This window comes from Rousettus aegyptiacus, unplaced genomic scaffold (assembly GCF_014176215.1).
Source record: "Rousettus aegyptiacus isolate mRouAeg1 unplaced genomic scaffold, mRouAeg1.p scaffold_m13_p_4, whole genome shotgun sequence".
NCBI classification, from domain to species: domain Eukaryota; kingdom Metazoa; phylum Chordata; class Mammalia; order Chiroptera; family Pteropodidae; genus Rousettus; species Rousettus aegyptiacus.
In genome coordinates, this window is record NW_023416307.1 from 93,803,661 (window position 1) to 93,831,078 (window position 27,418).

A 27,418-nucleotide genomic window follows, 5' to 3' on the forward strand; every position below is an offset into this window, starting at 1 on the left:
ATTTTAATGAGCTATTTTGATAGTCTACCATTTTTTTTTTTTAATAGAATTCTACTGGAATCTTTAATAAGTAATTAAAATAGCTCCTGTTGGAAATATAACTTCTGTATTCCCAAATATAACTTTGCTATAGATTGTTTTATTAGTGTGATAATCCCCAAAGCAACTTTCCCAAGTGAACTATGATTTATTGAGGAAGATAGAGGCAAAGATACTATCTGTAATTCAATACGAGCAATTAATATGTAGATGAACACAGATATAATGAGGAAATTATTTTCTCCATCCTCCTTATTTTACAAATGAGGATACTGAGGCCTGAAAAGCAAGGTCACACAATTTAGTGGCTAAGTTAACACTGGATCTTGAGTCTGCTGATATTCCTGATTTAAAACTCTTCGTATTTCACTTCTTTGAGAGGGCTTTTGTGGCTGACTTCTACAGGTTTCATAACAATAAGAGGCAAACTCACAGTTGAGGAACTCAATTTAGATAAGAAGCAACCATGCAGTGGCCATGCACTGGAGTGGGAGCTCTGGTCCAGGCTTTGCCATTTATAGAGCTGCATTTTGGGGTTTCATAGGTAAAACAGAAGGAGATGAAACTGTTAGTTCCAAGGTTTCTTGACATTCTGGAGAACCCTCAGATGCCCTGGAAGACCTGGATAGCACCCTGCTGGGGATCTAGGTGGAAACGTCTACTGGCTTTCTTATACAGTAGGCAGAACTAAAAATTCATATGTTCTTGTGAGCCGAGGGAGTCTCACACCTTCTTTCCTCAGAACCCAAGTAATATGCATGAGATACAACTCACAATGATGTTCAGATATCTGTGTCAGTCACTAAAGCAGGAAGCATTTAGTTCATCAGCTTTAGAAATTTATATCCGTCTACTTTTTTCTTTTCATTTTGACTTTATCTTACTAGCTTCGACAAAGAAATTTTGAGTTAAAAGAATCCAGTCATCTGATTTAAGGTGAATATCTTTATAAATAGATCAGTTCAAATAATTAATATGTGATTTGATCACTGTGGTTCTAAAGAAAAGGACAAACCCCTACACTTCTCTTTTATAATAAAATACCATAATGGATTTTACACTTTTGGTTTCTGGCATCAGTACAGCCCCCTATGATAGGTGTTACTAAAAACCTTTGAAGTACTTGTTTGTACATGCCAGACTTTTTAAAATGTACCAACCGCTAAATAATTTCACTCTACAATCTTTCAAAAAAAAAAAAGGCCATGAAAAATGAAGTAAAAAGCAAAATAAAATATTTTTCACATTTCTTCATTTTTGTCATAAAGCGTGGGATATGGCTCAGGATCTCCACCTAGTGGAATCTTTAAGGTGATAAATGTAAAACCTCTAAAATGGAAGAAACTTGGGCATAAAGCCACCAAGACCATTTATTTATTTATTTATTTTACATAAAATTTTTTTATTGAGAGTCTGATATGATAAGCCAATGTTTTTTTGTTTTTTTGTTTTTTTTTGTTTTTAAACTGGGAGGATTTCCTAGGATAGTATTAAGAGATCTTTCTCTACTAAGATCTCTAACCTTTGAAATCCATCTTTTGGAATATGGTAGGCAGGATACCTGGATTCTTCCTCCTTCCCTTTGCCAACTCACATGAGAGATTTCACTGCTTTTTTTTTTAAGCCACTCTGACAGGATACAAAAAGGGACTATTATTCTGGAAAAGTCATTTTTCTCCTAGTTATTAATTCTCATTAAAAAATTGACAGAGAAAGTTGCTGATATTATCTAAGAAGTGCTATGAGTGCTCTTAGGTAGGTTGAAGAGACATAATAAATCATGGAGACAGTATCTACTTTTCAGGGTAAATACAAATTATTTCTGTGTAGCCGACTGGACAAATTTCAATGAAGGCATGTCATTTGCCAGGCAGATCACTTCTGATTTTTCCTCTTAAAAGGTAAAATGCACATCATGCAAGGTACAAGCAGTGCTAACGGCTTCCCTTAGAGTAATTTTTAGAAAAATTTTAGGTGCATAGTCACCATCTCATGTGGCAAAACCAATGATCTGAAAAGGCCAAGAATTCCTTGACTAAATTTTCCATCTTCTCTTTATTGCATCTGGTATTTTGTTTCAGGCACCTGAGTCCATCATTAATGATCTTTGAGAGATCATTGAACCAAGCAAGATACCTGTTTTCTAACTTCTAAGGCTCAGACTCTATAAGTGTTACATTGCTCATATGCTGTCTAGAAAGATGGGCAACATTTGGGTTCAGTAGAAATTTCATTATAATTATACTGCCCAGTAGTCTCATCTAGTTATTTATTCATGATTAGCTTATCATATTTGGCAATTAAATGCTTATAAAATTGAATTAAATATAATTTAATTTATATAATAATTGTTCTTTACTACAAAGAAAGCATCGTCAATTGATGCTAAAGACTCCTCTCTATGAAAAATATAAATCTGTGATTGCTGTTATAAATCTGTGCTTCATAGTCACCCTGGGCTCTGTGAAGCAAATTTCGATATTATTTTCATGTCGGATTTGAGTTTTTACTTAGGACTTATGGTGGGATATTTGCATTAATAGCTCTACTTCCTTACCCTTCTATCCCTTTACCATATAACTTTGCAGAGCCCTCTCACTCTGCCAAGTGGCTTGTTTGGCCAATAGATTGTAGGCTCAAGTAGAGGACTAAGAAGGTACTTGCATATTTCTGCTTCCTCTCTCATACCTCTGTCATCACCATGAAGAAATGTCCAGGAAAGCCTGCTAGAAGATGAAAAGCAAATGGCTCAATCACTCCTGTCACCCCAGCCAAATATCAAACATATAAATGAGACCAGGTGATATAAGAAGAACCAAGAGGTTTGGCCTCTTCCAGTCATATCCAAGCCTAGCAACAGTGCTTGCTGTCTTTGGATCACTTTGTGGTTTATGCCAGGTGGCACCAGGCAGATACAGGCAGTGGCTGAACTTGGTCTGTGGTAAGGCCTTCCCAGCTAACTCCCTGGACAACACACCAAAAGGGCAGATGGGGCAGATACCAGAGTCCTGGTAAAGTGAATTCTTCTCCGTAGGGTCAGCCCTGCATAACAGCTTCTCCCCTGTTGTCATGGCCAGTTTTCACATGGCCAATCCAAAAAAATGAGGATATTTTAAGGCACCTCTGGGACAACAATGAGCGTACTAATATTCATATCACAGGAGTACCAGAAGAAAAGAGGGAATTGAAAACCTATTTGAAGAAATAATGATCGAAAATTTCCCTAACCTGGCAAGGAAATAGACATAGAAGCCCAAAAAGCACGGTGGGTCCCAAACAAGATGAAACCAAAGAGGCCCACACCAAGACACATCATAATTAAAATGTTAAAAGTTAAAGACAAAGAGAAAATCTTATAAGCAGCAAGAGAAAAACAGTTAGTTACCAAAAGGGAGCTCTTATCAGCTAATTTCTCAACAGAAATTTTGTAGGCCAGAAGAAATTGGCATGAAGTATTCAAAGTGATGAAAAACAGGGTCCTACAACCAAGACCACTGCACCCAGCAAAGTTATTGTTTATCATCAAAGGACAAATAAAGAGCCTCCCAGACAAAAAAAAAAAAAAAAAAAAAAAGCTAAAGGAGTTCATCATCACCAAATCAGCATTACAAGAAATGTTAAAGGAACTTCTTTAAGAAAAGAAAAATAAAATCAAAGGTATGAATAATAAAATGGCAATAACTACATGTCTATCAACAATTAGGAATGAATTAAAAGCTTCAGTCTGAAGATGTAGGGTTGCTGAATGGGTAAGAAAACAAAACCCTAACATATGCTGCCTACATGAGACTCACTTCAGATCAAAAGACATAGAGACTTGAAGTAAAAGATGGAAAAAAATTTCATAAAAATGGGGGGAGAAAAAGTTGCAGTAGCAATCAATATTTATACCAGAGGAAATAGATTTTAAAACAAAGGCTATAACAAGAGACAAAAAAAAGGACCCAGTAACCCCACTCCTGGGTATTTGTCTGAAGAAACCCAAACAATACTTAAAGGAATATGTTCATCTACATGTCCATTGCAGCATTATTTACAATTGCCAAGATATGGAGGCAACCTGGGTGCCCATGAATGGATGAATGGATGAAATATAGGTGGTACATATATACAATGGAATATTATGCAGCCATAAAAAAGAATAAAATTTTAACATTTGTAACAACTTGGATGGTCCTATAGGGAATTATAGCAAGTGTAGTAAGTCAGAGAAAGACAAATGCCATATGATTTAACTTATGAAATTTAAAGAACAAAATAAATGAAGAAACAAAGCAGAAAAAAATTCATAGATCCAGAGAATATTTTGATGGTTGGCAAATGGGAGGGTGGTTGGAGGGCTTCATTAAAAGGGGGAAGAGATTAATAATTACAAATTGGTAGTGACAAAATAGTCATGGGTTGTAAAGTATAGCATAAAGAATATCGTTGTTAATATTGTATGGTGATAGTTATTAGATCTAGTGGGGTGATCACTTTATAAGTTATATAAATATCTAATCACCATATTGTATACCTAAAACTGAGATAATATTGTATTTCAACTGTAATCAAAACATTTTAAATATTATTTAAAGAAAGAGTAAAGGTAGGAAAGTCCCCAGTTTCTGGGTGCTGGTGAATCCTCCTGATTTATTCCTGCATGAGTATCTTAAATAAATAAGAAAAAACATGTTTAGTAATATAAAAGGAGAAAATAAAAGAATATGTATAGCCTTATTTTATAAAAGAACAGAAGTTGAAAAGGATATGATATCAGACAATAAGGCCAGAATCAATAAAGCCATGCTTGGATGGCATGTATCGAAGGAAGGAATTCTGATGGAGAAAGATGGCTGCCATGCAGGATTTTCCTTCATTGCACAATCAAAAATAGAGCGATGATTGCTTTAACGATTAAGAAATTGCATATTGATCATTTCTACAACTAGGAGTTTGTTTGTTTGTTTGTTTGTTTGTTTGTTTGTTTTTTCAACTGGAAATGGAGGGTGGACTAGAAAAATTCTAAACCTCCTTCCGTATGCCCCATAATCTATTATTTCATATACTGATTTATTGTTTTGTGAAACAGTTCTTCAAAAGCATGGTAGTCATGCCCACAATTCATGTTGTATGCAATTGAAGAGCAGTATTTATAGCATCAATGTCACTAGGATCTGGTTGTGCCTAAGTTGAAGAATACCTCATGAGAATTGTGCTAATAACATGGTTAGGATGTTTAGAGTATATCTCTTAGTCAGGATGCATATCCCTTGATCGGATCTCTAGACATTTCTGCAGGAAACAGAGTGAAGAAACTGAGATTCAACTTGAATAACATGGCCAAACTTTATGTGTGCTATTCATGCAGACAAAATTGTGCAACAAGAGTTTTGAAGATGTGGACGATGCCCTGCCTACAAGCAAATGCAATTTTCCATGCTGAGTAAATTCGCTTACTTCTTCCCCATCAAATACGCATATAAGGTGGCTCTGCCCTTTAGGTGATTTAGGTATGGAAACAGATAGTGTGTGTGTGTGTGTGTGTGTGTGTGTGTGTGTAAGAAAGTGGAATGATGGGATAATTTCAAAGGCTAGATTAACTACCTATTGCATTTTGGGAGAGGAAGGATAGTTTCACTGACAAATGTCTCATTAACCTCAACTAGAAAAGCTGCCTGTGGCCAGGGATTTATCTTACTCTAATATACCTGTAGCATCTCAGATCATGGAAATGAACATTATAACGCTTAACAAATATGTTCTATTGTTTCTACTCCTTTGAAGTAAAGAATTTTTAGCGCAGCCTTGTTTAGATAGCAGGCAAAAGATTTAGAATTTTTACAATAGTAAGTATGAATCTTTACCTTTTACATCATGACTAAAAAAAAAAAATCAATGAATGTTTAAAAATAGCCTATTTCCTTAATAAAATGGCCATTTAAATATCTAGTTTTCCAATCATCTTTATCACTTCATACATTTCTATGATATCTCTCCATTTTATAATCTAATGATTGTAAAGGGAAAGTGTAATACTTTAAAGTATACAGACAGTAATTATATCTTTCCATTCTAACTTTCTCAGAATTTTTAAATTATCAAAATATATTCTCTTGAGGAGAGCTGGTAATGAATTCTAATGTTTGCTTCATTTGTTGCAAAGTTTGTACCAGGCAATTAAAGGTAAACAGATAACACCTAAAGAACTACTCTCCATAGGCACCTGGTTTGTCTGTAGCTGGACTTTTCCCTTTTTCTTAACATTTCTTTTTTCTTATTATTCTTTACACCATCTCCTATTCTTGCTTTCATTTAACATTCACTGACTGACTGCCAGACACTAAGGGTAGAGACAAGAGGGGCTCCTCTCCTCAGTGATTCTCAGTCAGGAGAAAAAAACAGATACACATTTCTACCTCTAAATCAAAGTGATGGCTGTGATAATAAGCAATCAGAAGAATATCACTAATCAAGGGGGCCTTATGTGTCTCATATTGTTCTAAGAACTTCAAATATATTAATTCATTTCATCTTCACAACTATCTGCCATGTATTTTATCTCAAAGTTATAGATGTTGAGAAAGGCTGTTCTATTTGTTTAAGAAGACGAAAGATTATTCTCTTAGAAGTAGATGCACAAGATGCCCCTGAGCATGTGACTCTAGTAATAGCACTCTATTTACAAGATATTGCAACTGGATGGAGTGTATCTCATCTAAACATAGGAAGAACTAGTTTAAGATATTAAAGGGCTCTTTTAAGTGAAAGAACTATTCATGCATATATGAAGACTCGGATTCTGTACAGCATGGCTACTGAGATGTGCAGTACTACGCATATGATAGGTGCTTTAAAACTATTTGTTGAATGAATGGCATGGCATATTAATACTCTCTGAATATGTCTTCATTCAGCAAAATGTGGGATCTAATGAAGGAAAATGGGATTTCTTGGCAAAATTTCTAATTCCAACATATTAATGCTATTTTATTTAAAGCAAGATCGATTCTTACTTCTGTACAAGTTAGTAAAATGTTTGTATTTGAGTACTTTGAGAAAATGTTTTATTCTAAATATGAAATTAAAAAATAATAGAATCTTTCAGTCTGTTATAAAAGAGAAATCTCGCTTAGTGGTTAGGAACTCAAGTATCTACTCAGGTTCCCCCATTCATTACCTGTGTGACTTTGGCTGAATTATTTAACTTTTCTAAGACTTGATTTCCTCATCTGTAGAATAAAAAAAACCAACATGATAGAGTTATCCGATTAAAGGAGAAAATGTATGTAAAATGTTTAGCAAGCGGTACATGCTGAATAATAAATATTGTTACTACAAGTAACCGAATATAAGACAAGGAGCTACCATAGTAAATAAAAATAATGTTGTATTTTATAGCCTTAAAAATGCAGGAGTGGTCTTTCAGCTCTTACTACAAACTGACCTTGCTTTGGACTCTGCACTGCATTGTCCTTTTCCTATACCCAGAGACCAAAACTGGTCTTTATTTCCCTCAGTGGATTTATGCAATCCTTACCCAAGTTAACGTGAGTGAAAATAAATTCATATAAATTTGGTTGCTGATACCAGTCCAGCCTATTTAATGTTTTATACTTTAGTCTCTAACGTATTCCTCTGAAATAAAATCAAAATTGAGAGAAAACATGATAACTTTTTTCCCTACACTATTATAAAACCTCTCTTCTGCTATTGTCTAAGAGCAGGCCCTCAAATCTCCAGGAAACTATTTTAATATGTAATTCCATGTGAGCTAATAAATAAAAAGTACATACAAACATATGAAAACAAAATATAGTGGAAAAGGTAGTATTCCAGGAGAAAGCCAATAAAGCACAATAAGCTGTGTTAGATAAATAAGAACATATGCTCTGGCTGCAATTCAAAACTTTTTCACCCCAGTATGACAGAAGGATGGATGATATTCACATATGTAATACCGTCCCTTGAATGCAGAGATAAGATATGCCAAGGGAACTGCAGAATTCCTAGGGAGCTAGCTGCAACTGTGGTCCCCTTTTCCCTAATTCTCTACAGAGAAGGTGTATCTGAATGTAAGTATGAGTGCTTATAGATAGCCTGGAATTTATTCTAACTTTATAAAAAATATAAATAATTACCTTTCATTGATACTTTTATCATTCATAATAAATTACTTGTAATATGTCATGTTTCTTGAATAGGAGGACTCAACCTCATAAACGATATGAATTTTTTACAAGTTAATCTATAAATTAAATGTAATCCCAGTAAAAACACTTAGTTTTATATGACTTTGGCACAAGATTGTGATTCATAAGTTTATTCTGAAAATAAACTACAATAGTCTGAAAAATTCTGAAAAATAGACAGAAGAGACACTAACTCTATCATATATAAAAACACATTTTACAGCTATAATAATTAAGATAGTAAGATACTGGTGTTTTACATATGTTTGGTGAATTAATTAGCTCATTAATTCATGAGTAACTATCAGAGCTTAAAAGTTTTTCAAATGTAAATGCAATAAAAGACTCAGCTTTGTTTAAAATCAGGTCAAGGGTGGGTAAGGGGAGATCCTCATATATGTCAAAAAAGGCATATAAGGCAAAAATTATCTTTTGTTGGCATCAATAAAAAATCAATTAGGAAACTTCTACTTATGCTACTATGTAGCATCTATATAACTCAACAGTTGAATTTTAAACTGAGCAAGATATAATAACCAACTGTGGGCTAGTCACTTAGCTTTTCTGAGAAAGGCACCTTGGTTGGGGGCCTTCACTAGTACCAGTGATGTCTTTTATTTTTTCAGCCGAGACAAGGATTTATAGGTGTTTGATTTATTATTTCATTTCACAACTTCATGTAGCCATGGAGTATTGGTTAGGAATATACGTTAGAGCCAGATAGCCTGGGTATGATATCTGTCATAATAATTACTCCCTCTGGGCTGCAGTCTCCTCATTAGCAAATTGAGAACAACAATACTACATGATTCATGGGGTATGAGTAAGAACTGAAATGGATTAAGTTATACGAAATACTTGGAATAAAATAGTAGGTGGTCTGTACGTGTTAGCTTTCTATTAGTATTATGTATATAATGTATCACATTATAAAAAAGAAAAAAAAACAAATTTAAAAAAAACCAACAGTTGAATTACATATTATTGCAACATTTTCTAATTCTAAAAATGTTCATATTCTACACATATTTGTCCACTCTAATTCTTTCACATTGACTTAAGACATGTGAACGTGCTCACCCCAAAGCTAGGTGAAAATGCCCTTGACTGTTCTCATGCTTGTCTGGGACCCTATCAGCTTCCTCTCTCCTCCTTCCTTGGTTCATTTTCTCCTCAGATTTCCCAGCTCCACAAGCCCCATTGTGGCTCTCCATCATAGACCTTTGTCCCCATCTGGCCCAGGATAGGTGGGCTGGAGCTGGGTTTCCCAGTCCCACTGCTAACTGATGTGAAAGATTCAGGTCTCAAACCTCACCAGATTCAGAGAGAGCAGCACTTGCTGGGGCCCACCCCTGCCAGTCTTGCTCTTCATAGGCTCCTCTCTGAAAGGGGTCAGGATGCAAATGATATTTAAACCCCAAATGTGCAAGTATAAGTAGACTGGAGATGTGATGCTAGCATTGGGAAGACCTTAAGGTAACAAGGAAACGAAAAGAAAATGCACTGGACTAAATTCAGAGTTAATGAGGTTAAATGAAATGATGCTTATGCAGTGTCTGGCACTAAAAGGCATTCAATAATTAATACTTTCTATGGGACACAAGAGAACTCATCATGTATTTTCCCTTAAGTTTAAGTTTGATTATACATAAAGTCCAGAAATAAGAAACAAGCCTTATTGATTCAGTTCAAAACTGTTAAAATTGTGATATATAAATTTTCCCACCAGAGGGCACAATGTAAAAACCAATGGCTGCTGGTTTTGATGCTACAGCTGGTGCTTCATTCATTCTTTATAATTATTTCATTCTGTTGACTTTGGAATGGAGTTTCAACTTCCTAGGTGGTGATAGTTGCCCCCTCCTGTTTAACATCTATTTTAATATAATCTACACTTCTTTCTTCACATGTTTTGGGTTTGTCTGAATCTGAAATCTGCAAATAATTTTACCAAAATAGCTTTTCACAACTACTTATTGAAACAAATGTTTTTTTAAAGTTCCAAATTTTCTTTCCAGTAGTCAAAGATATTGTGACTTTGAAATGATCTTGAAATGTCAACTTATGATAACAGACTGTGGTGCCTTTAAATGTGCTAAAATCTGGCTTCAACTCTGCCTGAATGTTAATGTTTTAAAAAAGCATGGGTGTAGGCTTTTTGAATTTGCTTTGTGCTCTGAACCTAGTTTATATGCAAAACCTTGGGACACTGAAGAAATGTACACACCCTTATCATGTCCTAAATAAAAACTATCACCTTCAAAATTTAAATGTATGTTTCTTAAATCTAAAACACCACAATTCTCTTTCTTTCTTTCTTTCTTTCTTTCTTTCTTTCTTTCTTTCTTTCTTTCTTTCTTTCTTTCTTTCTTTCACAAATTTACTATTCTTTTCTGGTTTCTCAAACATTTGATTTTCTTAAAACGCTGGCAGTCTGAATGAATTTTAATGCATATATAATAACAAACTATATATTATTCCTATCTTTCAAAGGGAATAGGTATTAAAGATCATTATTAATAGTCCTCTCAATTTTTTTTGCCAGTGATAGAATTTTCTTCCATTTATTCAAACCAAATTTTGTCAAGGGTATTTCCACCTAATATTGAGATGTTTTTGACAGTGATTTAATGGATGTATACAGTGGAGTTGTAGGTTAGTGAGAGAACATTACATATGAACTACAAGGTGGATGATGAAAACAAATTCTAAAGCATTATCAAGTCAACTCTTCAATTCTAACAAATGTAATTTATAATATTTCCTCTTTTTATTATTATTTTCAAATTTTATTTTATTATTAGTTTCAAGTATACATTACATTGGTTAGACATTTATATAGTTTATAAAACAATCACCCTAATTGTTCTTTCTCTCCTCTGGCTCTCCACCTAGCTATTACATTAATGCCAACTGCATTTCCTATGTTTTTCCCCCTTAAAAAAAAAAGAGAGTAGGCAATATATTATTTAAAATAATAGCTATTACCCATAATTCGAACTACACAGTCATGAATTTTTTATAAACTATCTAATATAAACTGTCTAATTGAAGAAGAAATACTAAATTCAAAATTAATAAAACAAAAAGATTCATAAATATTATTAGATGTTAAAATAAAAGTCTTTGAGAATCTATAAAGGGGGAGATTTTTGTAGCTCATAAGTAATATTCCAAAGCAATATTTTATTTCCACTTCAAAATGAATGGATTTCATACTATTGTAGAAATATTGCTTCAACTGAGGAAAATATATCCCAACATACGTTTGTTATTTTAGAAAGATTGCATATTTTGAACACTTTGCATCATAAGAATTTTGTAAACTCACTTACAGAAGTGCTAAAATGTATTCCCAATTAAAAAAAAAATTATCTTTTAGGGAAAACGAGAACTCAACATTCAGGAACTGAATATTTATCTGGTAAAAGGCACATTAATTTAATTTAATTCTATGATGAACAAAGAAGGCCACTAAAAGGTCTTTTAGTCTCCTCTTTCTAGGACCCCTCTCTCTCAGAATACCAGGCTGGTGTTGGCATACCCATTACAAAGATCATGCTTAACACTCAGTTCTACTGAGCCATTCCTGGAAAATAGCAATTTTCATTTGAAACTGAAAAACCAGAGATACTTGCAACTCCACTGCCTCAAATTTACTCAATATGAAAAGCTTAAGGCAGGAAGGTATGTAGTTAACCCAGATTCCAAGCATCCAACTAAACTGCTTCCATCTTTTTCCTGACTCCAAAATAAGAAAATTTAAAGAAAATTTTATCTAAGTCAAAATAAATTTTTAATCAAAAATCTTCTAGAAAGGGAAAAAAATTCCATCCTATAAAGAAGAAGCCACATCCCGACTGGATCCCACAGGACACCTACTACATAAGGCTACTCTGCCAAGACTGGGAAAACAGCAGATCTACCTAATGCAAACACAGGGAGGTAGCCAAAATAAGACAAAGAAATATGCCCCAAATGAAAGAAAAGGACAAACTAGAGCTAAAAGTTTCCATACGGATTCCAGCTTCTGGTGCTATTCTTAGGACCGCTGATATAATGATAGAGAAGAAGTGTAGTAGGGTCATTGCCAAACTGGTCAACCAAGGTGCTACTACTAAAAATAGGCTGAGTGGACTTTGGGATCCCATTCACAAGCTTAAAAAAGTTAGAGTCCTAGGTTTAGAGAGGAACTCTCCTGTTTCAATCCAGTGTTAGACCACCAGGGCCATAGAAAATATCTGGTATATTCTATTTGTTACCAAAGAAAAGGGGTAATTTTTAATGTGGACTTGTTTTTTAATTAACAGAATTGTTTTTAGTAGTATCAGGAAGATTAACAGAATTGTCTTTAGTATCAGAAAGAGTAAGTGCAAAGTACTCAAATTTCACACTACATTCCCATATACCCCCTAATCTTCGTGTTTCCCTTATTATAAACCAATTATTATTATTATTATTATTATTACATTATTATTAATTAAAATCCATAGTTTACTTTAGGGTTAACTCTTTGTCTCTGTGGACATTCACTCTTAAGAAACCCAAGCTTCTACTGTAAATTAAGAAAATATTCAGTTGACAGCCATGCCACCCTGAACAAGCCTGATCCCATCTGATCTTAAAAGTTAAGCAGGGTCAGGCTTGGTTTATACTTGGATGGGAGACCACGCAAGAATACCAGGTGCTGTAGGTATAAAAAAATAAAAAGTAAGGGATTGTAAGCTGACAAGATCCTTGCAATCTGTAAGGTCAACCAAGGGCTGCCTCATCTAGGGGGAAAAAAAAAAAAGGAAAATATTCAGCAAGTCTATTGTATAAATAAAAATATTTATGAAAATATTTTGTTGTCTTTAATATTTAAGAAAAGTCAAAAATTGTTTTAATAAAAATGTGAAATTTTTATTGTGCAAAAGTCTTTTTCTACAATATTTTTTTAAATGGGGTATTGGTATAATGAATGAGCTTAATGCCTGATAGCGGCTGGCACAAAGTAAATGCTCAATAAATGCAAGCAATTGTCATTGTTATAGTCAATATTTCTCATAGTCATAGAACTTATTTGAAGACAGAAACAAGTGATGTGGTATCCTTGAGAAGCTGAGGAAATGACTGAGTAATCTACTTCACAAAGCATTGGAACAGAGGTTCAAAAAATATCCAGTCAAAATCAGGTCAAATTCGTATAAATGCTGAAATCACACTTAGATTTTGGAGGAAGGAGATGCAACCATAGGGTAAATAGTCATTAACTGTATGTAAATAAAGATTGTAGGCATCTATCATCTAGTAGCAATGAACTTCAAGATTATACTTGCTCATTGAAGCTAAAACAATGATGTCATCAGTCATATTCATGATTCTGTTGATAATGCAGATTGCCTATTGGAAACCTTTATAGCTATCTCTCATGCAGTGGAAATTAGTAAGTGGAGGGTGAAACTGAGAAATAAAGCATCTAAGAGCTGTAATTAAGATTGGCTTTTATTCCTTTTATTGGGGCCACTTCATTTTAATGACATCAGAGTGTAATTGCTGAATCAGGTGGAGCACCAAAACCCTTAGACCAGAACATTGGGCACTTCTCACTGTGATGGCTCTGTGAGCCTGACTAACAGTATTCTACCAATTATCTTCACAACACACATACAATTTTTGACCCAGACACATGCACACTCTCAGATAGCCATATAAATCTTGTAGATATAAATTATAAAATTAATTGATTTGGTTTAGTTTCATTGATGCCTGGATAATATGTATTAAATGCAAGTTAAAATTATCTTGATTCTTATAGTCTGTCATTACTAAATGCTAAGTAAATTATTAAATCTCTCTACCAGTTTGGGAATGCAGCATAGAAAATTCACTTATAGCTTTGTTAATATGCAGATTAGAATTCAAGAGTTCTGGGGTGCAGCCCAAATTCTGAATTTCTAACAAGCTCTCAGTGCTGCTGATGCTGCTGCAGGACCAAGGATGTAATTTAAGTTGCAAAGATGAGTTTAGCATACGAGATCTGTAGTTAGTCACACCTTTGAAGTTACTTAAACAATTTGAGTCTCAGATTCTCACTTACAAAAAAGGAAACAATAGAAGTATTTATTTCTGTTCATTGTGAAGACTAAATGAAAAGGTAAATGCAAAATGGTCAGTTCAAGGTGTAGAACATAAAAAATGCACCAAAAGCTAGTTAGCTAGCTGTTGTAACTTTTGTTATTTCTGCTACCTCTTCATTAATAAAAGAATATGTATTTCTCGAATTTTTTCATTAATTCATTGATTTACTTTACAATATAGGTATTGATTATTACTAAAAGTGAGTGCAAGATAAATAAAAGATTAAGTCTACTAGGGAATATAAGACAAGGATAAAAGGGGAGAGCACATGATGTCCAAATTGTGCTAGATTTGACAGTCAAATGCAGAGCCAGCTTATGGTTGAAGTCAGAAAATTAACAGTTACCATAATAGCCTTTATTTCTCTAAATCTGATCAGTAGCCACACCCTGTTAGTTCCATCTCCCAATCAGCTCTCAAATCCAACCAAGTAGTCTCCAAGTTTAAATTACCATTAACTCCTAACTGCTATTTTGCTTCCTGCCTTAACCGCCTCTTATCCATTTTTGTATTCCAATTAGAGTGACCTTTTAAAAGTGTATATCCCTCCATTTGGCACCCTACAGCCTACAGAATCATGTCCAAATTCCAGAACAAGTTCTCAAATCCCTAGACTAAATTCCCACCTCATCATCTTTATCTCCTACTGCTTCCTGTTCATGCTCTGACTTCTACAGATGAAAAGAACTGAAGCCCCACCTTACTGCTGGCCTCCCATGTGTTATCCTCTTTGTCTGGGATGTCTTCTCCCAGACCTTTGCCTGGCTCCCTCTTTTGAAAAAAATGTAAGATCTTAGGTTAGAAATCACTTCCCCAGAAACCTCTCCTGACACCCTAAGTGTGCTCTCACAGTCCCCTCTACCTACCCCATCAAAACTGTTATCACACCAAACCCTACCCTAAAGCAGATCTTCCAAGTTTATAATCTCTTTGCATCATTTACTTCTCCTTGCTCACACACACTACAGTTGTGCTTTTCCATGTGTTTGCGTGACTTCCTCATGAATATTTGCCCTCCTCATAGACTGTAAACTCTGGGCCAGCTGGGACTGAACCATTTTCTTGCTATCAAGATAACGAAATTGCAACATGAGGAAAATAAAGGGTTGAAAATGAAATTAGTTATAATACAATATTCTTAGAAAAAAATGAATAAAAGTTGTATAAGACTCAAGTTAAAACTCCATTCTTTATTGAAAGACATAAGGAAAACCAAAGTAAAAAGGGACAATAACATAAATATGTCAGTTCTCCCAAAACTTTGATGCAATTCTATTCCAAGTACTAACATGAGTTAATGAATTTTAATGAGATGATTCTAAAATTTTTACAAGAAAAGAAAAAGATCACATAGCTATTAATGACATTAATGAAGAATAATGTAGGGTATTGTAGGGTAGGAGTTAGGTAAGATTTGTTCTTTTAGAAATCAAGAGTTAATTACTAAAAGGCATTGATAATTAAAATATTATAGTATTGTCACAGGGCTAGACAAGTTGATCATGAAGAAGTCTGACAATACTAAGCATTAGTGAGAATATGGTGTAATAGAAATGCTTACACCTGCTGGTAGGGATACTGCTTGGAAAACAATTTGATATTGCACATTTCACTATGAGTTCATTGCTTAAAGATTCTTTTGTATAGGCCCAGGGGAAAATTCGTAAATGGAAGAAACTCCATCAATAGAAGACTAGGTAAAGCCTGAAATATTCACACATTTGCATAGTATCAATGAAAGCGAATGAACTATAGCTGAAAACCATAACATGGATGAATCTTAAAAAAAATCATGAGTGGAGAAAAAAGAAAATGGATTAACAACATAAAGTATGACACTTATTAATTAAGCTTGAAAGTATGTGGAAAAACTATAAATAAAATTCAGGATAAGATTAACCTCTTGGGGATCTGGGAGAAAGGAGAATGGGGAGAAAGGAGAGCAGGGAGAAGCACACAGGTAAATATGACAGTTTTGGTAATGTAGTTTATAGTTTGATGAAGGATTCATGGTTTTCTATTATTAAGTTAATCTTCAAGGCCCTAGAAAGGTCCAATAAAAGCCATGTGGCATAGCTCTTTAACCTTATTTCTTCTTAAACTGTTCAAACAAAGTGAATAAGCTGTCAAGATCAAGCTTTTACCATCTCCAAAGCTCCACTTTATTCCAAAGCGCCACTACCAGCCAGACAAATGTGGATGCAAACTAGACATAACATATCTTCTTGCACACAGGCCCAGGGAAAAGCCCCTAGATTAAAAATCTACCTGTGTAAATGGAGGGCAAGGATAGATCAAAAAAAGATGCAAGCCACTTTAGTCTGACAATTGAAATTTATTAAGGGAAACTTACATATGAGGCACGTCTTAGGTGGTGGCAAGACAGAGTGGATCCCTGTGCTGCCTGACAGGCACCAAGGAATGATATAGAACAGTGCAAGATGAATAGAGGTACTGGTGTGTCACTGTCCCAGGTAAGGGAAAATGACTTACTTGTTTGCCTGGGTCAGGACAACAGCTTGTTCCAGGAACCAGCATGCCATGGAGCATAGGGAAGAGATACTGGTTTTCCAGAGGAAAGTACCAATTCCAGTCAGTCTCTGAAAGGATTTACCAAAAGCAATCTCTGTTTTGACCCAAGTCTAGCTCACAGGTCTAGCAGCAGTCATGTTTTAGAACAATCTCTTTCCCAAGACATGGAAGCCCTTGACAAGGGGTGTGCAGCTATGGAAGAAACTCCCTCAGCACAGATTTTGCATTTACAGTTAACGTGGCCACACTTCTACCTCCACATTCTCTACATCACTGGTAACAAAAATTGTGACTAAAATTCTCAAATTAAATAAAACTTTTCCATAATTACCCACTCAAACTGAGCAAGGGTCAATTTTTCATGAATGCCTTTTGCTTTGATAGCGTCTTAGTGAGGCATGCTCTCTGCCTTATCTCCTTTGAGGCTTATGTATATTTTTCCATTAATTTTTATATACAAACAGAACATTATAAGATACTTCCTGTAAGTTACTTAAGTCGTCTGTGTAGGGATTCATTGTTGCTGGTTTGGGACAACCAGGAAGTCTGATAGAGGAGGCCAATGAGTTATACTCTCTATAGTCTACTTGGTTCTCCTCTGTGTTTTCTTCTGTATTTATAGGTTTCACGATAGGTTCTAAGTCCAATTTTCTAATGCAAGCTCTTACCTTGATATATTTGAAGATATTTTATAGTTCCATCATGTGGAAGAATATTTGAAAGATGACCACAATAATTCCCATTTCTGTATGAATGCCCCCTTGCAAAATGAAATTATCACAGCTCCCATCAAAAGATGAAACTTTTCCCCATGCCTTGATTCTTGCCTGCTCTTGAGATAATTGACCAATACAAAGTGATGGAAGTGATATTAGGTGACTTCTGGGAGTGGGCCTTAAGAGGTCTTGCACTCCTGTTTCTATCATCTTGGAATGCTATCCTGACACCACAATGAGAAAAAACAAGGGCCAGACTAGTGGGGACTGAGAGTCTATATGGAACAGATCTGAGTTCCCAGACCAACCAGCTAACAGTCAGAATCAACTACCAGACATCTGAGTGAGTCCGTCTTAGATCACTCAATCCCAGTGAAGCCCCAGATGACTGTAGTCACATGAGTGATGGCAGATAAGAATCACAGAACTGTCCAGCTGAGTCCAACCTAAACTGTCACGCCAAAGAACTATGAACTAATTAAATGGTTGCCTCAAGCCACTAAGTTTTGAGAGTGGTTTTTTACACAGAAATAGGAAACTGATATGCCTTCTTTATTTTTTTACCTTTTATCTGAATGGGGTATGATGTGTAGGTGGGTAGGGCGAGCTGAACCACGTTTACTGTAGCTATTCCATCAGATTTGGTTCAAATTTAGAAAAATGTTTGACTTTATGCCTGGGAGTACTAAGGAATGAAGTTAAACTTGTTTGTTCTAAGACTCGAATATTTTATTATGAGAAATTTCTCTTTTTTTCCTCATGTAAATAACCTCACATATCTTTTTCCGTCTACATGATTTTCAACATTTCTCTTCCTGAATTGGAATTAGTCTTTATTTACTTTCATTTTTTATTCTTTCAGAATTTATTTTTCTCTGTCCTGTTTGTGTCATTCTTATCCCCTACATCTTCAGGGTTGTGATAGGATTAGATTGGTGACTATTGCATAGATCCATATGGCTCTCATGACTTTACCTCCTTTATCTCCAAACTATATCTCTTGATATACCTCTACTGTTCTCTCTTTCTTACTTTTTGTTTCTTTTCCTCAGAAACTCCACTGTCTTCTCTGCTGCCAGAAATACAGCCCATGCATGCTGTGATATGGATATGAGAAACCACACAGCTAAGCAGCTCAGGCTGTACTTGACAGATTAGAGATTTTTTTTTTTCTTATTTGGCTGTGTAAGGGAAGCAGTGTATTTATTTTTCCCTTTGACATCTGTGGTAGCTATTACTGTGCTGCTTCACATCCAGAGAGTAAATGATTGCACAGAGGAGGCATGGGGTCTTCTAGTCTGACTCAACACAGGCTCCCTGAGCCTTGCTGTTTTGCAGTCTGCTGAAAATGGAGTCTCAGAGAGCAGCAGCCCAGATACAGTCTCATGGGGCAGTGAGGGAAAAAGAGGAAAGAAAGAAGAGAGAATGTGAAGATAGATAGGCGAAAAGAAGGAAAATATAGGGCTTTGTGGTTGATAAGAATTAACAAGGGAATAGTGCCTTTGCCTCTCTGCCAACCTGAGTTGTTCTAGTTAAAATTTACACAAAGAGAAACAATAGAATCAGAGTTTCTCAAAATGAAAGTAATCAGTGTAATCAAGCAGAGTTTTATAAATTTATTTAAAAAATTTAATTGGATATCACTTCTTATTCATATATAAAAATCAGTTCTAGAAAATAAACTTACTACAAAAGGCAAAACTTTACAACTCTTTTAGAAGAAACTATCTTTCTGACTTGGAGTGGTAAAAGATTTATTAAACAAAATACAGAAATGCTAACTTTTGAAGAAAAAAATTATAAATTTGACTACATTAAATTTAAGAACTTCTGTTCATTAAAAGACATCAAGAACAAAGCAAAAACATGAGACAAAAATGAGAGAAAATATTTGCAACATATATAACTGAATATGAATTTATATGTGGAACATATAAAGAAATTTGGCAAATTAATGAAAATATGATAAGAAAACTCAATAGAAAAATGGATGAAAAGATTGAGCAGGTATCATATAAAAATATGAACTTCATTAACAATCTGGGAAATACAAATGAAGACCACAATATAATTTCATTTTACATCTATTAAATTGCCAAAAATTAAGAGGAAAAATTGGTACAATTTCTTTGGAAAATTATTAGGCAATATTTTGTAAAAATAAATATTCCTTTGTAGACCTTTTCTCCTGACACTTCTACTCTTAGGTATATATACCGGATGGTGACCTAGTCTAGGAATACATACATATATAATAACTGGTTTATGGTTATTATGTTTCAGTATATGACAAAACAATAGCATGCATATTTCCAGACTTTACTGCCACCCTGAATGCAGCTTAGAGAATTCTTCAACTCGAATTAAATATGACGATATGTAAAGTTCTTCCTTTCCCAACTATCTCTTTGTTCAGGCTCTTGAAAAACAGAGTGGATCTTTGTGTTTGTGAATTGTAATTCCCTAGGGAAGCTGAAAAAGCAGTGAAATCTATGCAGATGCTCTCTCATTAAAAATACGTGGATAATTTCAGGGAGTTTACTACCTTTCTGAAGTCCTTCTACGTACGATCACAGGGTCCATGTTTTCTGAGTGAAGAATGCGACTCTAAGTCATTCTCTTTCCGGGGTTAGAGCTTAAGGCACTGAGGTATTGCTGGCCTCCCTCTATGAACTATACGTCTTTGGGTTTTGGTTCTAGACTAGAAAATGTCCTTTACTCCAGGTTTAGAAGTCAGCATCTTGAGATTATTAAGCCTCATGATACCTTTTCTTAGAATGATAGAGTAACAGCATTTCCAGAATCAGTGCCGAGGGCACTTAGGCCTAAAGGTCCCCAAGCCTGCAGGCACAAGGACACAAGAGGGCAGAGCAAGTGCTTCCAGGGCCTCTTCACTCCTATGCCTCAAGGATAGATGAGCAGTGTTAGGCATGGCTTCTGTGATAGGTATATTAAGGTTCATAACAGAAAAATTAACAGGAATGTTTATGTGAATAATATAAACTATCTAACATTTATGAACTTAAGTTTCCCAGAGTGTGTTACCCAGAGTCCAGGAATTCTAACCAAGTAAAATGATTTTATACCATCTCTCCAACTATCCACCATAAGAAATGATAGTTTCCTTTTACACTTTATAATTATATTCGCTGATAATTCTTAAACATTCATTTTTTTTCAAACCGCTAGCCATATGATAAATGTAAAAATCTGAAATTATCGAGGGCTTGATCTGCCTGGCAGATATCATTATTAACTGCAAAACACTACAAGAATTGTAAAGTATATCAGAAGGAAGACAAGGATATTCTAAGAGTGTGTTTTCTGAAGTCAGACTGTCTCTGCCATTTACTACCAGTTATTTAGTGTGCACACTTGGGTAACTCTCAACCTCAGCACCCTTGCACGTAAAATAAGGATAATAATAGTACCTATCTCATAGGAGCATTGTGAGAATAAAGTGAGACAATGTGCATAACAAACATAGGTCAGTGTTTGACACATGGGATGAGGTTTAAAAAGTGAGCCATTCTTAAAATTAATATCCCAGATTCTTCATTATTTAGGTCCATGTCCCATTCTCCAAATATTTTTGCAATTATGACATTTATTTAATTCATCATTAACAGAAAAAAATAAAAGACTATAACTTTCATTGCTTTTCAAAAAAACATTTTATGGATACTTATTATTTCTTTGGATTAAATATATGTGCTGACAGGAAGTATTAGGTAGTTGTCATTGTGGTGATACATTCCTGTGGTTCATAAGGGTGGAGGCATAGGGTCAACGGTAAAGAAATAGTCTCTCTCCAAAGATGGAGGAGATGAATAGAGAAATATTTTAAATACTTTTGTTTAAAAACAGAGATCTCTTTAAGATATTTCTTAAGTGACAAAATAGGAGACAGGACTAGAACAGTTTGTTGAATTCTTTGAAAACAGTTAATCCTTAATTTTTTTTTAAAGGTTTCTCTGATTTCATTTCCAGAAAGGATGTTGTTAAATTTTCCCATGTAACATGAAAGATTGTTTATATCTAATTTCTGAAATGATACAAAGTTAATAAAAATTAAGAACTCTTTTATTTAAATGGAACCAATGATCTCAATTCTGATAAAGCATTTGAGTCTAGCTCTAAAACCAACCTGAAGTTTGATTAGCTATAGTGTTTACCTATAGAAGACTATGGACTACTAGCTGAATTTTTATTCACAACCTACAATCACTCTTTATGGCCTTTACATTCTCATAAATTTCTGATCCTGTGTTTCATGGCTGTTAGCTAATTCTCCGGCATTTCAGTTCCCAAATTCTTTTACACTGCTCCGTGAAGCCTACTTTCCAACTTAGAGCCTTACACAGTGTTCACTACATTCACTTGATGGCGTGGAAAATCCAACTAGCTCATCCCTCTCCATTGAATAACTACCCAGAATCTACCTCCTCTATGATATTATTCTCAGAGTCCAATCTAACTGACTGTGCTGAATCCCTTCTCCTGCCTATTTCATGCAAGTATGGGTATATATCTGCATAAATGCAGGCATCTTTTCTTCTTACTAAAACTGTGAATTCCTTCAGGATGGAATTAAAAAAATCGTTTCTGTGAGAACTCTTATATGGTTAATGAAACATGTGGCATGTTAGTAAATATTGGTTAATTTATACAATTTTATTTTTTAGTTTATTACATTTCATTTTCAGTGCCAATACTAAACAGAAGTAAAACACATTTCCGACATTAAGAATTTTGACTCTGGAGCCAAACTATTTAGTTACTCATATGAGCTCCATTACTTAACATTATGTTATTCTCTCTAAACCTCAGCTATCTTAACTGTTAAATGAAGGTAATAATAGTATCTACCTAGTAGAATTATTTTGAGGAATTAAATAAACTAATCCATGTAAAGTACTTTTTCTAAAAGGTGGCGTACATATCAAGCACTCCATAAATATTTATTGTGCTATTCTTATTACCATTAACTTATCAGAAAACATAACTGGTCATTTTCTAAGGTATGAATGACTCATACAAACAGGAGTCATGAATTAAGAAAGTGTCAGTCTGGTCTGAATTTAAGTTTGTGCCTTTCCTTTAGAAGTTCTGAAATTGTATCTGGAGATCAACATCATATAAATAAATTCTTGCTTCTCATCATACAGTACCCAAAACAATTACATTTGCCAGTATTTTTTCTCTACTTTTTCCAGAGGGTAAGCGTGAAGTCATTCATCACCTTCTTGAGTGAATCTAATGGATACATCATTTCCTATCCCACTTGACCTCACCTGTGTTAGAACTGTCCGCCCTTTCTCTACTTCTTCCTTTGGCATCCAGATACATGCTTTAAAGGTTTTCTTCCCCTTTCTTGGGCCCAATACTTCTTGATCTTTTTTGCTCACCTATTCTATTTCTTCAGATAAGGCTGTTGCCCAGGTACTTTCCCATCTCAGTTTATACACTTGCCCATTTCCTTTCAGGATTTCAACTGGTGAGGACTCCACATCCATTTTTACTGCTACTGCCTGAAGCAAGGCCCTCATCACTTCTAACCTAGCCAATGGAAATTGCCTCTTAAATGGTCTGGCTGCCATCTATCCCCTACGTTAAAATTTCTCCTTATACAGCCACCAGAATGACCCTCCTAAAATGCCAATCTGACCTTATGACCCCAAGCTTAAGTTCACTAATGGTTTCCCTTACCTTGTTAGATAAGTTCCTACTAATATCTTTGAACTATTAATCTTGTCTGCACTTTAATTATGTACATTAAAAAAGCACCAAGAACATTTTTGGTGTTCAGATTAAGCTCAGTTCAAAAAACATGGTCCTAAAAGTTATTCGAATCACTTACTATTTTAAATTATTGATTATAACCTTAAAATCAATTGGAAGAGGTTCTCAACTCTAGTAATTGAATATCATCAGATCTCTCTAACTGAAAATTTTTATAACAATTCAATTATATATCACACACGGACACATACACATTATTTATTGTCATACTTAAAAAAAGATTTATAGATTTTTCATGATAGTGAAAGCATATTATATAAATGCATACACTTAAATATACTTAAAGTCAGTTATACAAAGAAAACAGGGTAATAACGAAAACTGATTATTCTATAAAAGCATTATCCACAACTTTGGAATTTGGAACCACTATAAATTTCTTATCTCTATATTACATAGAACTGTTAAAGATCAATCTTTTGCTATAAACCAGTGAACATTTGTTGAGTCTACACATCTCAGAGCCTTCTGTTGATATGAAGGAACAATGTATTGGGATGTAGAAGAATTCAAGAGAAATGAGAAGAAGAAAGGATGCAAGACCTACTGGGTTAGGAGTGTAAGTTCTGAATTCTGTCCTGACCATTGTCCTATAATCTGACAGAGATCGAGATGGTTAATTAGCTTCTCAAGATGTTACTTTCTTCATCTTCAGAATGAGAGACTTTAATAACATGGAGCTCTAAGGCCCCAGCCAGCTTTAAAGTTTGACTATTTAGCTATAGCATACCCATAGAACAGGAAAGCCCTCCCCTAAACATACTCCGATGAGGATCCAAACCACTGTGTCTCTCAGTCACAAACAGTGTAAAAGCCTCATAGGTGTCTAGAATTGATGAGATTCTCCAACATACATTCCTACGAACCTCTACCTTCAGGTGCTAAAATCTTTAGCTTCTCACTTCTTTAACCATGCTGGACATTTTCATATAACGTACCCTTAGCTATAGGCTTGAATTGATAAAAAATTAACATACCTTCCCACCTCCTGCTTTCAGATACAAGTAAGTGATACTGCCTTAGCCTTCTAGTGACACAGACTAACACTTCATAACAGAAGGGCAGGATGAGTGACTAGTGTGTTTTCAACTTTAGTTCCTGTGTTAGGGATATAACAGTTGTATGCAGTAAAATTCATTGGCTATGTCAGACAATGTAAGACATCCACACCATCAAAGTCATAGCTTTTGGATATGTTTTCTGCAGTGATGATTTAATGCATCAGAGAGGTTTCTAAGTTAATTGGATTGGCTTTACCATTTTGTATGTACCACATTTGCTTTATGATGAGCTGCAAGCCAGTTTATATAGCTAGACTTGGGGTTTAGCAGCATAATCAATAAAATATAATGAGAAATAAACAAGTCTGCATATCAATCGAAAAGGCATCCCAGCTTTAAACAACTTTGCTGATATTTGGAGATGTCTTTCTCAGACTGCTCTCTTGTAAACTTTCCCTTAGAAATAAAACCTCTGACATATAGTTACTGTTGTATACCTGTCAAATACAGGGGAGGTCCTGCAAAGAAGTTAAAGAATGCAGTGTGCTTATTTGCATTATTTAATCCTGATCCCCTCCCCCAAAAAAGAATGCATAGTATTTTGCATAACTCAAGCCAAGTTATCCATTTTGCCTAAGTCAGCAGTCCAAAATTTACAGAGACAATCCAGCAATCGAATTCTAGTTTGCTTTGATTTGAAGGCTTGTGTTTGTCAGAAGACTTGTAAGCCTTGGAATTAAGTCATAAAAATGTGTAAAAATGTGATATACTAAAGAAAAATAGACAATTTACCCAGTCATTGTTAGGAAGTGTGAGATTCTTCTCAGATTTCACACTAGCCACAAAGTCTCCTGGAACTTGAGCTCCAAATGTCACTTACCCTATGACGATACAGGAGATGGCAGTTCCCAAGAAAGCATATGTTAAAATAGATCCTAAATTTTGAAAAAAGTGTCTCTGGGGAGAAAAAAAAATATAATAATATATTAGCACTTTTCTTAGTGTAACAGAAAATACAAATACATTTATGGCCCTTCCCTTACCTCAGTGTTTAAGCGAATTTTGTTTTTGGAGCCTCAGTTCCTGGTTTTACTGTACAAATGAGGCATAACCAATCTACACTGCAAAATGAAGAGGTTTCTCAAAGAAACAGGGGCAAATAAAAAAAAAAAACACATCTGGAAGGTGACGAAGTAGAGTTAAGAGAAACAACTGCCATACCTAGCTAGACCCAAGAAAGGGAGAGACTGGGACAATGACCACGCAAGACTTTGGAAATAGAGTTTTCAAAAATATTTGTTGTCCCTGAACTCTTCAGTATTTTAAAACTATTATTCTAAAAGATTTAAGTTGTCTTTTGACTTTTATTATTGGATCTCTGACTTATACTTCTTCTGAATGCAATGGAACAATACCTTAATCATCTACAATAATTTATTTTAAAAAACCAACAATAAAATTATACCTAGTATTGGGGCTGAGGATGAAGAAGAATAACCTGAATAAATCTAGCCTTCTAACTCTTTTAAATGCTTGCTTAGGAAAACTCCCTTCCAGTTCTCTAAGTGGGATCTGAGTAGCCAGACTGACAGCAAGAGGGAGCCTGGAGTACACAAAAAAATCTGGTCAGTACAGAACAAACAGCCTGGCTACTGGAATGGACAGGCCCAAAAGGAGAGCCCAGGAATCTTGAGGCGTAGCATAGGCAGCAGAAAATGTAGCCTCAAAACTCATAGAAACCAGACTCACTCTGTAATGCAGGGGATACTAGCACTTGCACTATTATGTATATTACTAATTTGCAAAATGTGCGCATTCAGGCTGTATTTAAGTGATGTCACCCAAGTACATTGAATCTGTAAACCTGAACTTTCTTTCTATCAGCAGCAACAGCTAAGTGATAGCAAAGCATTCTTGAATTTTCACTCTGATGGATACCCCAAAATTAATTAGCAGTGAACTTTTTTATTATAATCATCTAGAATAACACTATCCAATAGAAATGTAATGTAAGCCATGTATGTCATTTAAAATTTTTCTAGTAGCTCTATTGTTTAAAAAAAAGAAAAATAAATTTTGGTAATATATTTTATTCAACCCTACATATCCCAAACATTACCATTTCTACATGAAATTGATATAAAACATACTGAGATATTTTACATTCTTTCTTAATACTAAGTCTGAGAAATCTGGTGTGTACTTTACATCACCTTCATTCAGACTAGCCTTATTTCAAGGACTTAATAGCTATATGTGTTTAACAGCCAGTGTATTAGACAGAGAAGGTTTAGATTAATTCCAAGCATGTCAGATTTGAATCTGTATCACATAATATAAGACAACGATATTTTTACCAAATACATAAGCCCAATAAAATAACTGGTTTTTCAGTAGTGCTAGTAAAATTCTTTACTTAATGATAAAAAAAAAAAAAACAACTCTGTATTTACCTTCTTTAGGCTATATCCTGCATGAAATATAATTGGTGGCAGCAGAACATTGAAGAAGATTTCTGGATCAAATGTCATCTGCCAGAAAAAGACAAAAGTTCAGTTAGGAAAATACTATATGTTTTAAAACATATAGTTAATGTCACCATTGCTAAGGTTGTATGAGGTATATTAACATGCTATTAAATTACCAGAGATGAAAATAAAAGAAAATGCAAACTTAGAAATTCATAAGTGTAATATAACTGTAAAGTCATATTTTAAATTAAAACCTATATTCCATTTTATAGCTAATAGCAACAACCAAAAAACAAAAACCAAAAAACAAAAACAAAAAACAAAACAAAACAAAAAAAACCTCAATGAAACTTTTCTAGGTGAAGTAAACTTTTTCTTTTCTTTTGATTAGTTTTTCATTCCTTATATTTTAAATATTTACTTTATTTTAGTGTTTCTGGTCAAAGAAATTGGTATTGCTCAAACATTTTAGCTTCTGACAAGGATTTATTTAAACTCTTGCAAATAAAACATTTTTAGAAATGCAGTCTTAGTTTTCCCTACTTTATCCCATTCCAAAGTTTAAA

The 27,418-nt window shown here is 34.5% G+C and overlaps 1 protein-coding gene and 1 pseudogene across 1 annotated transcript in view; one reads left to right on the forward strand and one right to left on the reverse strand.

Annotated features, from left to right (window-relative positions):
- The window catches only part of SLC9A9 (solute carrier family 9 member A9), a 507,404-nt gene that overhangs the window by 435,604 nt on the left and 44,382 nt on the right, over window positions 1-27,418 (reverse strand). The window contains exons 3-4 of the mRNA XM_016165975.2: window positions 26,835-26,912; window positions 25,262-25,338 (exon numbers count right to left, since the gene is read on the reverse strand). Coding sequence (XP_016021461.2) covers window positions 25,262-25,338; window positions 26,835-26,912 — 155 coding nt within the window. The remainder of the gene's footprint in view (window positions 1-25,261; window positions 25,339-26,834; window positions 26,913-27,418) is intronic.
- Window positions 12,788-12,906, forward strand: LOC118601907 (annotated as a pseudogene).